This window comes from Ictidomys tridecemlineatus, chromosome 2 (assembly GCF_052094955.1).
Source record: "Ictidomys tridecemlineatus isolate mIctTri1 chromosome 2, mIctTri1.hap1, whole genome shotgun sequence".
Taxonomy (NCBI): domain Eukaryota; kingdom Metazoa; phylum Chordata; class Mammalia; order Rodentia; family Sciuridae; genus Ictidomys; species Ictidomys tridecemlineatus.
Genome location: NC_135478.1, coordinates 179,464,824 through 179,479,808, shown reverse-complemented (window position 1 = coordinate 179,479,808; position 14,985 = coordinate 179,464,824). Strand labels below are relative to the sequence as shown.

The 14,985-nt window shown below is 45.1% G+C and overlaps 1 protein-coding gene and 1 pseudogene across 1 annotated transcript; both read right to left on the bottom strand.

Annotated features, from left to right (window-relative positions):
- Positions 1-5,072, bottom strand: Pax4 (paired box 4). Its single transcript, XM_013356028.3, has 10 exons — positions 4,972-5,072; positions 4,301-4,431; positions 3,784-3,999; positions 3,404-3,479; positions 2,305-2,430; positions 2,016-2,098; positions 1,561-1,630; positions 1,146-1,201; positions 732-873; positions 1-184 (listed from the first exon to the last, which is right to left on the bottom strand). The coding sequence occupies exons 1-10, from the start codon at positions 4,982-4,984 to the stop codon at positions 45-47; spliced, it is 1,053 nt and encodes a 350-aa protein (XP_013211482.2). The 5' UTR covers positions 4,985-5,072; the 3' UTR covers positions 1-44.
- A 9,326-nt stretch (positions 5,073-14,398) lies between these two features.
- LOC101977886 (large ribosomal subunit protein eL22 pseudogene) lies at positions 14,399-14,985 on the bottom strand (annotated as a pseudogene).

The following is a 14,985-nucleotide window of genomic DNA, read 5'->3' as shown; positions in this document are numbered from 1 at the left end:
TGCTAATTTAAAATGTGTTTTTATTACTGCCAAGTGGAGGCCTCTTAAGGCCAGTGTGAGTAGTGGGTGGGTGCTGCCTCTCCAGCTCCTCCAATCACATGATGCGCAGGAGGGGCAGTGAGGCAGGGCCAGGCAAGGTCCACACAGGAAGGGGGAGCCACAGGAAGGAGGAAGGCACAGCAATCTGTGTAGGCAAGATGGTAAGGACAATGGGCAAGATGGCATTAGATCCTGCCCCATCTTCACATTCTGGGTCTCTTGCCTAATTTCAAGTTTTATTGTAGCAGAGGGTCAGGCCAGACCAGAGCCTTAAGGCCACCAAGACTGGTTATGGGGACAGCAGAAGGATGGACAAGGAAGTAAGGAATCAAGGAATGTAGCTGAGGGGGCAACTAGCCTGCAGGACAAAGAAAGGGGGCTTGAGTTAACTGCTTGCCATCCTCTCCTCAAAATCACTGAGTGGGAAGGACTGACACATCCATTCCCTACCCCGAATATATTCACTCAAATCCCAATCCCACTTCTCTTCACCCACTGTGGCTCTCAGTGCTACTATAGATTCAGGGGTACTAGTGTCCCCAACTTTGTGAATCATGCAAGGAAAGCTATATGTTGTCCCTAACTGGACATCCTTCAATGGCCCTACCTGGAGGTCCATGCCTTCTTGTGGATCTAGGAGTCAATCAGCCCCCTCATACCTTGCAGGATTGAGGCCTGGCTTCAATTCTTACCCCAGCAGGGCTGGAGACAGGCTTGGAGAGGAGTGTCACTCAGACACCTGTCTGGTGCTGCCTGCAAACTTAGCTGAGACCAGGAGGGACCCAGTGGTTCCAGGGCTGGAAGAGCTGCTGTGGGCATACTGCCAGGGGACTGCTAGAAAAAGCCAAAGGTGACCCTCAGCTGCCAATGAGGCTTAATGTTTCAAAGGCCTGGGATCCCAGGACCCCCTTTCCCACAGGCTGTGTCCTGCACAATTCCAGAGGGTGCTGTTCACATAGTAGACTTGGGAACAGCACTAGATGTAAGTGTGCACAGTGAGGGCTGTGGGGAGCTGTAGGTCCCAGTTCAGGCCTTCACCAGATCTGGGAGAGGCAGTGAGCCCTTCAGTCTTTCCAGTTGACAAACTCCCCTCTCTTCCCAAGTACCTGTGCAGAGATGATCCATGGGGACACCCTTGGTACAGTCAGATCCTGAGAAGCACCTACAAGGTGGGAGTGGATCCACTCAGAGAGAGGGATTGGTTGGGAGCAGAGGGAGTATGGTGAAAGATGGGGATTCAATGCAGGAGTTCCAGGAAAGGCAGTAACTTCTTGCAGGGATGGGAGGAGATGGATGTCACAACTGTGAACTGCCTTTCTTTAGAAAGATAGACTAAATCCCAGGGATGGTTCTGGGAACAGTGCAGCCCTTAAGAGTAGGGACTACGTATGTCCAGCATCCAGCAAAGAGCCTGGTACATGGAAAGTACTGTGTAAATGCTGGCTGGCTGGATGGATGGATGGATGGATGGATGGATGAGAGGGACTGTTGGATGTATAGATGGATATGCACAGAAATCACCTGGCAGTTGCATTTCCCACTTCAGCTTCTCTTGCCGGCGCCATTTGGCTCTTCTGTTAGAAAACCAGACCTGAGGGGAAAATGGGGACCATGTTACTGGCTGTTCTCTCTGCCACCTGGCACCTGCTGCTGTCACCTGAGGCACCTGGCACCTGGCCTGGACTCAGAATGCAGAACTTTCTTTGATCCTGATGTGTCCTTCCTCCCTATTCTGACCTTTGCTGTCCGTCCCCTTCTTTAACTCAAAGGCTTGGGCAGGAAAGAGAGAACAATCAGAGAACAAGGAGGGCTTCATCTCTGATTTTTGCTCCAAACAAGCTTATTCCCACCTTCTTGCCCACTTCTCTACCTCACCAGAATCCATAGCTCTGGCTAGTACTGGAGTCTTTACTGTACTCTGGCCAGTACCGACTCTTCTCCCCTGTGGTTGGTTCACTCGGTATGACATAACTCACCCTCACCGTGTCCGCAGGCAGAGAGGTGGCAGCAGCCAGTTTTCCACGGGCCACTGAATCAGGATACTGCCCACGCTGGAACTCTGCAGAGATGGAGGCTCACACAGCAAGGGCACAGGGAGGGAGCAAGACGTGGCCTCACTCCCCACCTGATATAAACCTAAACTACCTTCCCAAGAAGGAGCTACCTGCAGCCTGAACTTCTTAGCCTTTGGCCACAGGTCTCAAGGTTGCTGCCCCCATGTCACACCAAGGACCCTTTGCCCCTCCATCCACTCTAGCCCAATACCTTTCTCCAATGCCTCTGCTTGGCCTGGGGAGAAGATAGTTCGATTCCGGTGGGTGGTCCCCGAGGTGGGACCTTGGGGATGCTCAGAGCCATGATGTGGAATGGAAAGAGCTGGTGCCAAGACAGCTGCAAAGGAGGACAATGTTTTGAGATGGTCTGTGTTGAGGTTCCTGAGTCCCTGGCACTGCAGCTAGGTGACAGCATGGGTACAAGAGGAGAGCCAAGCTGGTAAAGCATTCAATTACTTGGGGATTATTTCAGGGGCCCTTGATGGGAAGTGTACTCAGTATATTGTTGTGTTTGGGGAAAATAGCAGAAGATATGGTCCCCATTTGCACAATCCCATAGAACATGAGAAGCTACATATAAGGCAGAAGGAGGGTGTAGAAGACCCAGTCCTGCTTCTTCCTCAGCAGATCCTGGAAACCTACAAGCCTGGGGACCTACATTTCATTCCATGACCTGCCAGCAACAGACTGATGACCTCTGGTATGTCACCCCACTTCTCTGAACTTCAAGTTTTTTTCTGCCAAGAGAGAATAAAGCTCTTTACCAGGCCCTCCTTATTGGGTTGTTGGGAGGGTGATCCATAAAAGAATGAGAGCTGGGTGCGGTGGCACATGCCTGTAATTCTAGCAGCTTGGGAGGCTGAGGCAGGAGGATTGCAAGTTCAAACCAACCTCAGCAACTTAGCAAACCCCTAAGCAACTTAGCAAGACCCTGTCTCAAAATAAAACACAAAAAGGGCTGGGGATGTGGCTCAGTGGTTAAGTGCCCCTAGGTTCAATCCCTAATACCAAAAAAAAAAAAAAAAAAGGTTGAGAATAAAAATGGTTGGGGCACAGAGCGGGAGCTGAGGCAGGAGGATCACAGGTTCAAAGCCAGCCTCAGCAAAAGTGAGGTGCTAAACAACTCAGTGAGACCCTGTTTCTAAATAAAATACAAAATAGGGCTGGGGATGTGGCTCAGTAGTTGAGTGCCCCTGAGTTCAATCCCCAGTATAAAACACACACACACACACACACACACAGTGTTTTAAGAGCCATAAAATACTGAGGTTTTGGTTCTGATTATCCCTGAGGGGCAACTCCAAACCTACCTGATGACCTGAGCTGTGGCCAGTGCAGTCTTTGGTTTTCCTGTAGCACCCTCAGGACTCGATTGATGGAGGAGACCTGGAAGTGTTGGGGTGTTGAGTGAGAAGAAATGTACAGATCCAGGACTGCATCTGAGGATAGCCCCCTAGTATGCCTTCTCTCTCCACCCACATCTCATTCCCAAAGGCAGCTTCCTCTCTCTCCCCATGCTTTTGTCTCATCTCTCTCGCAAACCATCACTTTTCAAAAGAGCAAGTTATGGGTCAGAATATGCAAGTACCCCACCCCCAGCTTGGGATTGAGTTGCCAATAAAAAGGGATCTTGAGCTCCCTGAACAAAAGCCTATTTGCCAGCCCCAGTGCAGGGATGGGGGTCACTTACACTGGGAGTCTTGTCCTGCGTGCAAAGCCCTTCAGCACAAAGCTGACGTTGGATCTCCCAAGCAAAGAGAGCTGGATACTGGTCTTTAAGCTGGGCAATTCGAGCCACCACAGGGGGTGTGGCCAGACGTGGCTTGCTTCCCCCAATACCCTTGGGCTCCAAGATACCTGTGCGGTAGTAACGCCCTAGAATCTTGCTCACACAGCCATTTGATACCTGAATCCGGTGAAAAGCAAGGATAACTAAGACATGATGGGCAGAAGGAGGGTGAGTGACCCTGGAATGGAAGGAGGCTACAAGGCAAAGCAAGACTTACTGGACCAGATTTGAGAGTCCTGCATTTTTTTAGGAACACACTTATGTTCCTAAAGCTCCCCTTACCAATCAAAAGGGTCTTAGAGGAGGTAGCCCAAGCCCAAAGACCCTCAGAGTCTGTAACAACTTCAGACTCTTGTCTTCAGAGGGGCTTTCTCTCACTAATTCATGCCTCACCATTGGGCGAAGGTTCTGGCATTACCTTAAGGCTCCGTGAGATATCGCAGGGTCGCATACCACTGACTGCTAGCTGCACGATCTGCTGCCGGGTGTCCAGAGGCAGGGGCCGACCATTCACAAAAAGTCCCCCCAGCTGATTCATGCTGCTGATCCCTGGGCATGAGAAAGAAGCACCCATACATTTCCTCTTCCCACCTTGGCAGAGAGTCTCTCAGATCCCTCCTGCCTGTCTTGCCACCATAGAGTAAGTCTGGTCCCAGGAGACTTCTCCTCTCCTGATCCCAGGGACCTCAAAACATGCCACTCTTCTTGGGAGCTGGCTCATGGGTGAATCTTTGCTCTTTGACCAAATCTTAACTCAGGAGAATCTTGTACTGACTCTCCTGGGCTAAGCAAAGCAGGGTAGAACAGAGAGAGACTGACTGGAAAAACTTCTTCCAGAACATTGGCCAAGGGCAGATGAAATCATCTTGATGAAAGCAAAGTCCTGAACTACTCCTCTGTCTCTGAACTTCCTCCTCCCCATTCTTCTCATTTTTTTTAAAGTTGTAGATGGACACAATACATTTATTTTATTTATTTATTTTTATGTGGTGCTGAGGATTGAATCCAGTGCCTCAGACATATGACGAGCGTTCTGTCACTGACCTACAACCCCAGCCCCGTTCTTCCAATTTCTCTCAGGCTTCTTACCATCCTGCTGCATGCTCCAGGCTGACCCTCCCTGCAGGAGGACAGAAAGCCAACTTGGAAGATTGGGGAGTCCTTCTGGGAGCTTCTATTCCTGTTTTGAGGCTGGGTCTGCAATAATAGGGGATTATCTGGATAAGGTCTTTTTGAAATTTTGCTTGAAATGGTTTGGGATGTAATGTTTTGTGATAGAAGGTCAAGTTTAAAAAATTTGCCTGCAGGTTGACTCAAATCATAGCATTAGAATTCTCTTTACTTAGCCAGGCATGCTGGCACACACCTGTAATCTCAGCAGTTTGGGAGGCTGAGACAGGAGGAATACCAGATCAAAGCTAGCCTCAGCAATAGCAAGGCACTAAGTAACTCCATTAGACCCTGTCTCTAAATAAAATACAAAATAGGGCTGGGGATGTGGCTCAGTGGTTGAATGCCCCTGAGTTCAATCCCTAGTACTCCCACTCAAAAAAAAAAAAAAAAAAAAAAAGAATTTTTTTTACTTAAACTCTTATGCAATGAAAATCATAGGATTGGCTGAGGACTGGGTCTTTTTGGATAAGAAAGAATGAAAAAAAATCTCATTTCCTGAATATCCATTACAGAAATTTGGGGAGGTAGAAAGGGATGATACTTCCCAATACTCCAGCTTTCTCTTTTCAAAACAGGCAACTCTAGTCTCTGGGTACTCATTAGTCTTCCCAGCCCCTGGCAAAAACACTTGAGCCATAGACCCCTGAGTCCCCAAGTTCAGGGCTTCACTTTCACTACCAGGCAGTCCTGGATTAATTCTCCAAACCACCAGGCAAATGTTTCCTTCAGAGCACTTTGCGGGAAAGGCTTGCTCCTGTTTTTTCATATCTTCTAAGAAGCTCTGGGGAAATGTCAGGCTCTTCTTTGCCCCACCAGGCAGTGAGCTCTGGTCCCACGCATTGGAAGTCATGATGAACAATACTGGTTATAACTTCTCATAGAAAATGCACTCTTAGCAGATTCTAATCTGTTGAAGTTGTTGGTTCCTGTTAACCCTGAAAAGTCTAGATCTCACAGTAGAACTTCACCTTCAGAGATGACATTCATTCATTAAACTAATACTTCTTAAACATAGAGAAGGGAGGGAGAGAGCTGTCTGCTGACAACCATCTTGAGCACAAGAGAGTCTCTGGGCAAGGGACATAAGCCATAGGTCACCATGTCTTTTTGCTTTCATCATCCAGTAATAATTAATGGGAGTCAAAGCTATTTTCTCCTCCTCCTCCTCTTCTTTTTTCTTGAGACAGGGTCTCACTAAGTTGCTTAGACTGCCCTTGAACTTGCAAATCCTCCTGCCTCAGCCCCCCAGGTCTCAGGGATTACAGGCACTATACTCAGCTGAAACTGCTTCTTTTCATGCCTGGAATCATGGCTGGGATGGAGGTGATGCTTGGAAACAGTTTACACATGAAACTTTCCTGTAATAAGCATGCCATCTAAGCCCAGTTAACTCATCTGCAACTATTTACTGAATAAGGTCATAAGCATGAGCACATTGTTGGTCGTTCAGTAGGAAGGCAGTAAAAAGAAAAGGGGCAAGATTTATGCTCCCCAAGAGATTACCATGCAGCAGAGAAAGGAGACTAGCAAGGGTGAAAGAACAAATTATAAAGAGTATGGAATTCAGTCCCTACTGTTTTAAGTTTAGAAGCTAAATTAACTTATTTTTCTAAGTAGGTAGAGATACACTCCCCCTCCAGTTCTCATCTTCCCACAGGGTTGGGAAGGCAGGGAGAGGTTTTTCCAAAGAAAACAGAGGCACAAATTGGGGTTTCCACAAGTCAGGGGCCACTCAGAGTAAGATTCAAGTTTTAGAAGCCAGTTCCTTGCCAGAAATCAAAATCTCTGGCTCCTAATCCTGAGACTCTTTGCCCCTACTCCTGCTTCATGTTTATCTAGTTGCCACCAAAGAAATGGAGAGAAGAGAGTCAAGCTGGGACTGTGAAGGGCAATGCCAGGACAGGAGGATGAGGGCACAGAATTTTAGCCAAACTCTCAATCCTTAACAGGGCTCTCTCTTCCTAGGTGACCCAGAGCTCAAAGCAGCTGTAGGAATGCAGAATCAATATTAAAATCTAAATGATCTCCAGACCAAAAAGAATCATGCCCCAAATTACAAACAGAAACCCCATTTCCAACAGCCTCCTCATACATGCCCAACATTCTCAATGACTTGTCTAAAAAAAAAATAACAAGATGGGAAAGCAGGATAGAGGATTGAAACAGAGGGAGGGTGAATAGCTGCAAGAACAGAGAAGAGTAAGAATTGGGTTTGGCCACACAAAGACATGGAGACAGCATGAGAGGCAGAGCAGACAATGAGCCTGCAGGTGAGCTACCTGAGTGGAGGAAATGAGGTGAGAGCTCCGGTGGGAGGTCTAGGTATCCTGTCCTGGGCTCCAGAGACCCCTGCAGGCTCCAGGGATGCTGGTGGGCTGATCCTGGTAACAGCTCCACTTTTCTCCTGCTTCAGTCCTACCAGGGGGTCCAGAGCTACAAAGAGCCTGTGCTCAGGAGCAGAGGGCAGCCTTCTGGGAACAGCCAGTGATGTCACAGGCCATGAGCAGAGGAGAGAGGAGGAGGGAGGTGTGCTTGGGGCTGAATGACATTGGCCCTGAAGCAAGGCAAACCACAGCCAATGACCCACTGTGTCCTTCTGTGGGAGTCCTCAGAGCCCACCTTGAGTCCACCTACCAACCTGAAGCAGGTACAGAGCCATTCTCATCCAGGCCCCCTGACCCCAGAGTGCTTCCATGCAGGGATCAGCACCCCTTGAAGAACATGAAGAACATGGAAAATGGGGAACTTCAGACTGGGTGGCTAAAGTTTTAAATGCATAGAAGCACAAAGGAGTCTGCCAGAAACACTGATATAGCTCCTGGCCAGAATGTACATGCCTGGGCTTTGGGGCCAACACCTGGGTCATGTGTGTATTTCTATAAAAGATAAATAGGTATAAACACAGAATGAGTTGGCTCTGAGAGAAAGAGGCTGGATGGAGAGCACGTGTCTCATAGCACAAGTTCTCTCTAGAGAGTGTTCTCACCAGTGCTCCAGCTGGGTGCTTGACTGAGGTGACACCAAGGATGAGTGCTTTCATGGAAACAGGGGATCCTGGACTTCAAAGCATTGAAAACCATAGTGGTGGTGAGAATGAGCCTCTGAGAGTTAGAGATGCATGCAGGGTGCTAATGAGGAGGCATGGGACCTGTTTTTCCTTCTTCTTCGCATGCTATCAGGCTCTGTCTCATGAGGAATCTGGTGCCTTTAGATTCTCAGTCATTAATGATAACAAGCATCTCACAAAAGACACCATAGGTTATCTGGGTCACAGTTGGAATGAGGGCACCAGTGGCTGGGTAGGTTGTCCCTATGGAGTAAGTGCGTTGCTGGAAGTGAACATAGCCTCCAGCGCTTGAAAGTTTTGTTGGTATCATTGTCTTGGGCAGATCCCTGCTGGATGTGCAGAAACCAACATGCAAAGCCCTCTGGGTCCATTCCACACTTCAGATCCTGTGATTCCATTGTAGAAATCAGGCTGAAATAAGCAGGGTATAGGGCAATAGACTGGAACCAGAAGTCGGAGGAGGGAAGAATGGATCTTATTGGTTACTGCTTTGGGTTTGAGTGAGTAGGAGTGGGTATGGTGGATTTATCTTGATCCTAGGGCTGGTAACTCTTGTTCTCAAAGGCCAAATGTATCCCAGAAGTGGTTTTCCACCTTACCCTAACACATACTCCCCTCCTCTTTCAGTCTCCACCAGCATCCTCAGGCTGGTCTAGAGCTCTGGAGCACAGGGAAGACTGCATCAGGTGGTTTCAGCACTGTGAGAAAGACAGCACATGCCCAGTGAAAGCAGAGCCCATTCCATCTCAGGGCAGCTAGGGACTGCTGGTCACTCTACTTAGTCATGCCATAGTGAAAGAAGGTCCCCAGAAAGACATAGGGTAACCCTATTCTTAGTCCCCCTTTTCTGCCCATACCTTCCCCCCTGAATCTGCCCCTGCATCTGGAGGCTCAAGGCTCATATCCTGACTGGCTATTCCCAGAGACAGCTGCATAAGGGTGGAGATAGGGGTGTCAGGGGGGAGAAAGGACAAGCCCTGGCAGATGGTGGTGGCAGCGATTTCCCCCATAAACTACCCTCTCCCTCCGCCTTTATGACTGGCTCTCGGGTCTGAACAAACAGAAGCTTTCGACCCAGAGGTGATGGGGGGAGGGAAAAGAGGGAAAGGGCCCTGGCTGGGGGCCTAGCAAGCCCAAAGGCTCCACAGCTCAGCCCTCTGCCCAGCGCACCAGACTGTTTGAGAAGCAAATATATGCCTTCACTGTCTGACTCTCTCAACTGCCCCCACCGGGTTTGGGGCTAATTGTCCCTCATTAGCTAGGCCCAGGCCCTAAGCTGCTGTCAGCCCCCGCCATCTGCTCACAATTATACATTAACTCAGAGGTCTTGCCACCCGCCAGCCAGTCTGTGCGCCCCTCTCCCGAGCCAGCCCTGGCCATTCCAGCCTGTCTTTCACCCCAGAGGCAGAGCCCTAATCAATGGCTTCTTCTGCCCTTGGAAGCCTCTGGTACAAAGACTCATGGCTGTGGAAAAAGTCCTCCCCTCAGGAGAGAGGTGATTGGAGTTCTTCTGATTTCCCCTCTGGTCTAGAAGGTGAGCTAAGCCCGTGCGTAAAGCTGGAGAAGATAGGGCGCGGCTGGCGCAGAGACCTGCTGACTTTCCTCTGACACCTATTGGGGGAGGTGACACCAGTTCCAGGCTGTTTCTCCCCTCCCTATGGTGACTTTTTGTAGGCTGCGAAGTCCCAACCTCCATCTTCCCTCTTCCCAAAGAGCCCCATCTTATGCTAGTCCTCAGCCTTCCAGAGCGCACAAGTCACCTATCCAAAACCACTCTCTGGCAGCTAGTACCTCCCATTGTAAAGTCCAGGTGATTCCCTTGCTACAAAAACACAGGGATTCTTTACATTCCCTGGATGTTCCTGAGCTCGGGTTCCTCATGCTAAAGCTGCATCTCCCACCCTCAAAGTTTTTTGCAGCCACCTTACTCTCCCAGCCCATATTCCACTCCAACACCAAAACTATCTCTGCCAATTCCGTGATTTTCTGCTAAGCTTTTATAAGGCTGGGACCCAGCTCCCTCCCTCCAATCGCCCCAGGAAAGGAGTGAAGAACATTCTCAAAGCCCTAACCAGGTCTATGAACTCAGGACACACAAAAATATCCCTCACACATCTTTTCTCAATGAGTTCCTGATCTCTGAGCTCAAGGCTGCTTCATGTTCCAGGACTCGGGTGAGTCTAGTGGGGTAATGAGTCTGTACCGGACTAGATGAATTCCCTAGGGAGCTGGGGGGCTAGAACCAAGGGCATAGGAAGGCCAGGCAAGAAGCCCAGAGAGATGTGAAGGGCACACTATGAAGAGCCAGCTCAGAGCCACCAGGAGAGTCACAATGCCTGTAACCACCGCAGACTAGGGCAGTCAAATGACACTCTGCCAGCCTCCTGTGGAGAGTGCCTGCTCTTTGGGTCTGCAAGAGCATCTCCCAGGGTGGAAAGGGGCCCTTCAGGACTGGGGTTTTCAGACTCAAGCTGGAGCTGGGAAACTGAAGTTCAATTGGTTCCCCGGGAACTGCCAACTCTGCACTTGCCCCACTCGCCCTACCTTGCATGGGGCAGAGGGTCTGGGAGGCAGAGAACGACTTGTTTGTTTTAAAATAAACTTCATTTTAATAAACTTTATTTTTAAGGACAGTTTTAGATTTACTGAGAAATTTTGAAGATAGTGCAGAGAATGGCCATATGCCCCACAGTTTCCCCAATAACATTTTACATTGATATGGTATATTATAATTAATAACATTGATGCTATTATTACTTAAAGTTCATACTCTCCATATTTCCTCAGCTTCTCTTAATATCCCACTATACCTAATCATCCTGTATCCTTAGATTCCCTTTGGCTGTGATGTTTTCTCAAACTTCTCTTTGCTTTTGATGACTTTGACAGCTTTGAGGAGTCAAATATTTAAATAATGTCCCTCATTTGGGATCATTTTAAAATTTTTAATTACATTTAGAATTTAGTATATAAAAGCACAAAAAATATACATATTAATGTGATGATATGATATATATACATTGTATAATGCTAAAATCAGGTTAAACATGTACTTCCTCAAATATCATTTTTTATAATTTTTTATCAAATATCATATTTTATCATTTCTTTATGGTGAAAACACTCAAAATCCTTTCTTCTAGCTTTTTGAAATATACACTACATTGTCATTATCTCTAGTCATCCAACTGTGCCATAGCACACGGAACTTCTCAGTCCTATCTATGTATTAGAACCCATTGATCAACCTCCCTCTATTCCTCCCTCCCTTTTGGATCTTCTAATTCTTTTCTTGTAATTAGACTGGGCTTATGGATCTGGGGGAAAAAATCAAAGAGGTACAGTAATATCTATCACATATATTAAGGATACACAGTGTCAGCATGATTTATTGCTGTTGATGCTGACCTTGGTTACCTGCCTGAGATAGTGTTTGTCAGTTTTTTTCACTGACATTATTCTCACCCACTTTTCCATGCAGTACTTTTTCCAGGGAAGTCCTTATGCACAACTCATACTTAAAGATTAGGGAGTTGCATTCCACTTACTTGAGAGTAGCATGTCTACATAAATCGCTTGGATTTTTTCTGCTGTGGAGATTTGTCTCCTCTGCTATTTATTTATTTGCTCAATAATTTATTTAGGTCAACATGGATTTATTTTATTGATAAGGAAATGCATTTTTTAGTTTGTAATCCAATAGGTTTGCTTTTGTTGTTTTTTTGAGACAAGGTCTTTTGTGGTGGTACTAGGAATCAAACACAGGGCCTCATGCATGCTAGGCAAAAACTCTTATCACTGAGCCACATCCCCAGGCAATAATCCCATATGCTACCTTATTTTGTTTCTTAAAATTTTCCTTCTTTGGCCATTGGCAACTTTCTCTTCATTCTTATGTCCCTTTGACATTACCCCCTTGGGGTTTAGTTGATATTTTGTTGGGGGGTTGTCATAGTTCTTCCTTAATTTCTGATATTGTAGGGTACTCCAAGTTTATCTTGTGTATTTCCCACTCCTAGAATCAGCCATTTCTCCAAGGAGCCCTAGTCCCTTTTATTGGACAATGATATGAGAAACCAAGATCTAAGCACTAGTCTTCATGTTGCTAATGGGGTATTAGTACTTCTGGGTTCTCTCAGATGAAAGAACAAAAAGTTATATGTATGCATACTAGCCTATGCATGTACATATATCTATAAATATTTCTATATGCAAATATTTGTATCTACATTAAAATAAACATAACATCTCCCACTTTAATCTATTATTATATGGATCATTGTAGCCTCTCCCCCATTCCAACAGTGAGAAACTTGGCTCCCATAATCCACCATCTATTTGCTTAATAGTTCAATTTCAGTGCACAATGTTGTAGCATCAGAATTATTAACACAAACCATCAAAAGAAAATACTTTATCAACTAGAATACAATGCTTATGTACAATTTCCTTACCTTTAATCTTATAGATTCTTCTCATTTTTTTAAAGAGAGAGAGAGAGAGAATTTTTAATATTTATTTTTTAGTTTTTTCGGTGGACACAACATCTTTATTTTTATATGGTGCTGAGGATCAAACCCAGTGCTCCGCGCATGCCAGGCGAGCACGCCACCGCTCGAGCCACATCCCCAGCCCAATTCTTCTCATTTTTAAAGTTACTAAATCAATATCTTTACCTCCACCCACTTCTGTGAGGTTGTTTCATGTATGTATAAGACATGTAATTTATTTTGTCACATTCTGCATTCCATCTTAGGATCCCCTGACCCCTACAAGTTATTTTTGAAATTGCATACATGAAGGCTCACTCTTAGTGCTGAAAAGTTCTATAGGCATCAAACACACAGTACTATATATCCACAGCTTCATTATCATACAGGGTAGTTTCCCCACCCTAAGAAATCTTGTTGCTTCACCTTCAACCCCTTTTCCTCCCCCTAATACCTTGTTAAATGTTGATCTTTTCATCATTGTTCTAGTTTTGCCTTTTCCAGAATGTTGAATAAGGGAACCAATGAACCATGTAGCCTTTTCAGACTGGCTTCTTTCAGTTAATAATATCTGTTTAAGATTCATTCATGTTTACTCATAGCTTGATAATTCATTTCTTTTTATCACTGAATAATATTTTATTGTATGGATGTACCATAGTTTTTCCATTACCAGTTGAAGGATATCAAAGGACATCTTGTTTGCTTCTAGGCTGTTAAAACATTCATGTGTAGGTTTTTGTGCAGACATAAATTTCCAATTCATTTGGGTAAAAACGAAGGAACACAATTGCAAGATTGTACGATAAGCCTAGATTTAAGAAACTTTTTAAGACTGTCAAACTATCTTCCAAAGTTATTGTACTATTTTGCATTCCTAACAACAGTGGATTATAGCCCTTATTCCTTTGTGTCCTTGCCAGCGATTCTTCTTTAAAAATATTTTTTAGTCATTTTAATGGATGTACAAAGGAATCTCACTGTAACTTGGCATTTCTTAATATTAAATGATGTTGAGCATTTTCTTATATACTTATTTGCCATCTGTACCTATATTTTGGTGAAGTGTCTAACCACATCCCCACTTTAAATACAGAGTGAACCCAGGGCCTTAAATATGCTAGGTAAGTGCTCTACCACTGAGTTATATCTCCAGACTTGGGCCACTTTTTAATTGGATTGTTTGTTTTCTTATTGTTAAGTTTTAGGAGTCCTTTATATATTTTGGATATAAGTCCTTTATCTTATATGTTTCAAATATTTTCTTTATCCCCAACACTTTTTATTTCTTATTTGGAGATGAGATCTTACTAAATTGCTTAAAGTCTCATTAAGTTGCTGAGTGTCTTGCTAAATTGCTGTGGGTCTTGCTAAATTGCTGAAGTTGGCCTTGAAAATATGATCCTCCTGCCTTAGTTGCTGGGATTACAAGCATGTGCCACTATACCTGGTTGCAAATATTTTCTCTAAGTCTGTGATTTGTCTTTTAATTTCTTAACATTGTCTGATGCAGAGCACAAAATTAAAAAAAAAAAATTTTTAGTACCAGGGATTGAACCCAGTAGTGCTTAACAGCTGAGCCACATCCCCAGTCCTTTTTATATTTTATTTTGAGATGGGGTCTTGCTAAGTTACTTAGGGCCTCACTAAGTTGCTGAGGCTGGCTTTGAACTTGCAATCCTCTTGCTTCAGCTTCCCAGCCACTAGAATCACAGGTGTGTGCCACCTTGGGAAAATTTTAATTTTTATTCAAGAACTCATACAAAATATTCCAGATAAAAGAGTTTTATTCCTCATTTTCCTCCTCTTTTTCATCTTGGTTAATCTGGAAGTAATGTAATTCATAACTCTCTTTGCTGTTAGCAACTATACACAACCAGTCATGTAGATAAATTATTCTTCTTCAAATACTTTTTTTTCTCTGTAAAATGCTTTTTTATTTAACCACATCACATGGACAATGTATCTATTTCTATAACAATAGAGACCTATATATTGTTTTTTCATGATTTCAAAGTTTCTTCAAATACTTTCTGGTGAGATATTTCAAATACCTTTTGGAAAAAGTCACCTCAGATGTTTCAGTGATCTTGCTCTTGCTCATTCTTATGGTCACAATCCCTCTACCAAGATTCCCAGCTTTTCCATTCATTTTGATTCTCTCTTGGAGAAACTGCTCGAAATTGGTAGAGTTCATGATTCCATCTTCTACAGGGTAGGTGCAATCAAGGGTGAACTTCAGAATCTGTTTATTTTTTGGCCCCCCTTTGCCACAAGCTTTTTCATGGGTGCCACTGTGGTAGTGGAGGGAGAAAGGGTGAAATTTTTAATTTTTAACAAAGCCTTATTTACTATTTTTTTCCCATTGGTCAT

Excerpts from the sequence above, each read along its gene's own strand:
- Pax4 (XM_013356028.3), bottom strand. Across the intron at positions 3,480-3,783 it reads CGCAGGACAAGACTCCCAGT|GTCTCCTCCATCAATCGAGT; the intron begins GTAAGTGACCCC and ends CAACACTTCCAG. Across the intron at positions 185-731 it reads CTGTCTCCAGCCCTGCTGGG|ATTGCTGTGCCTTCCTCCTT; the intron begins GTAAGAATTGAA and ends TTGCCTACACAG.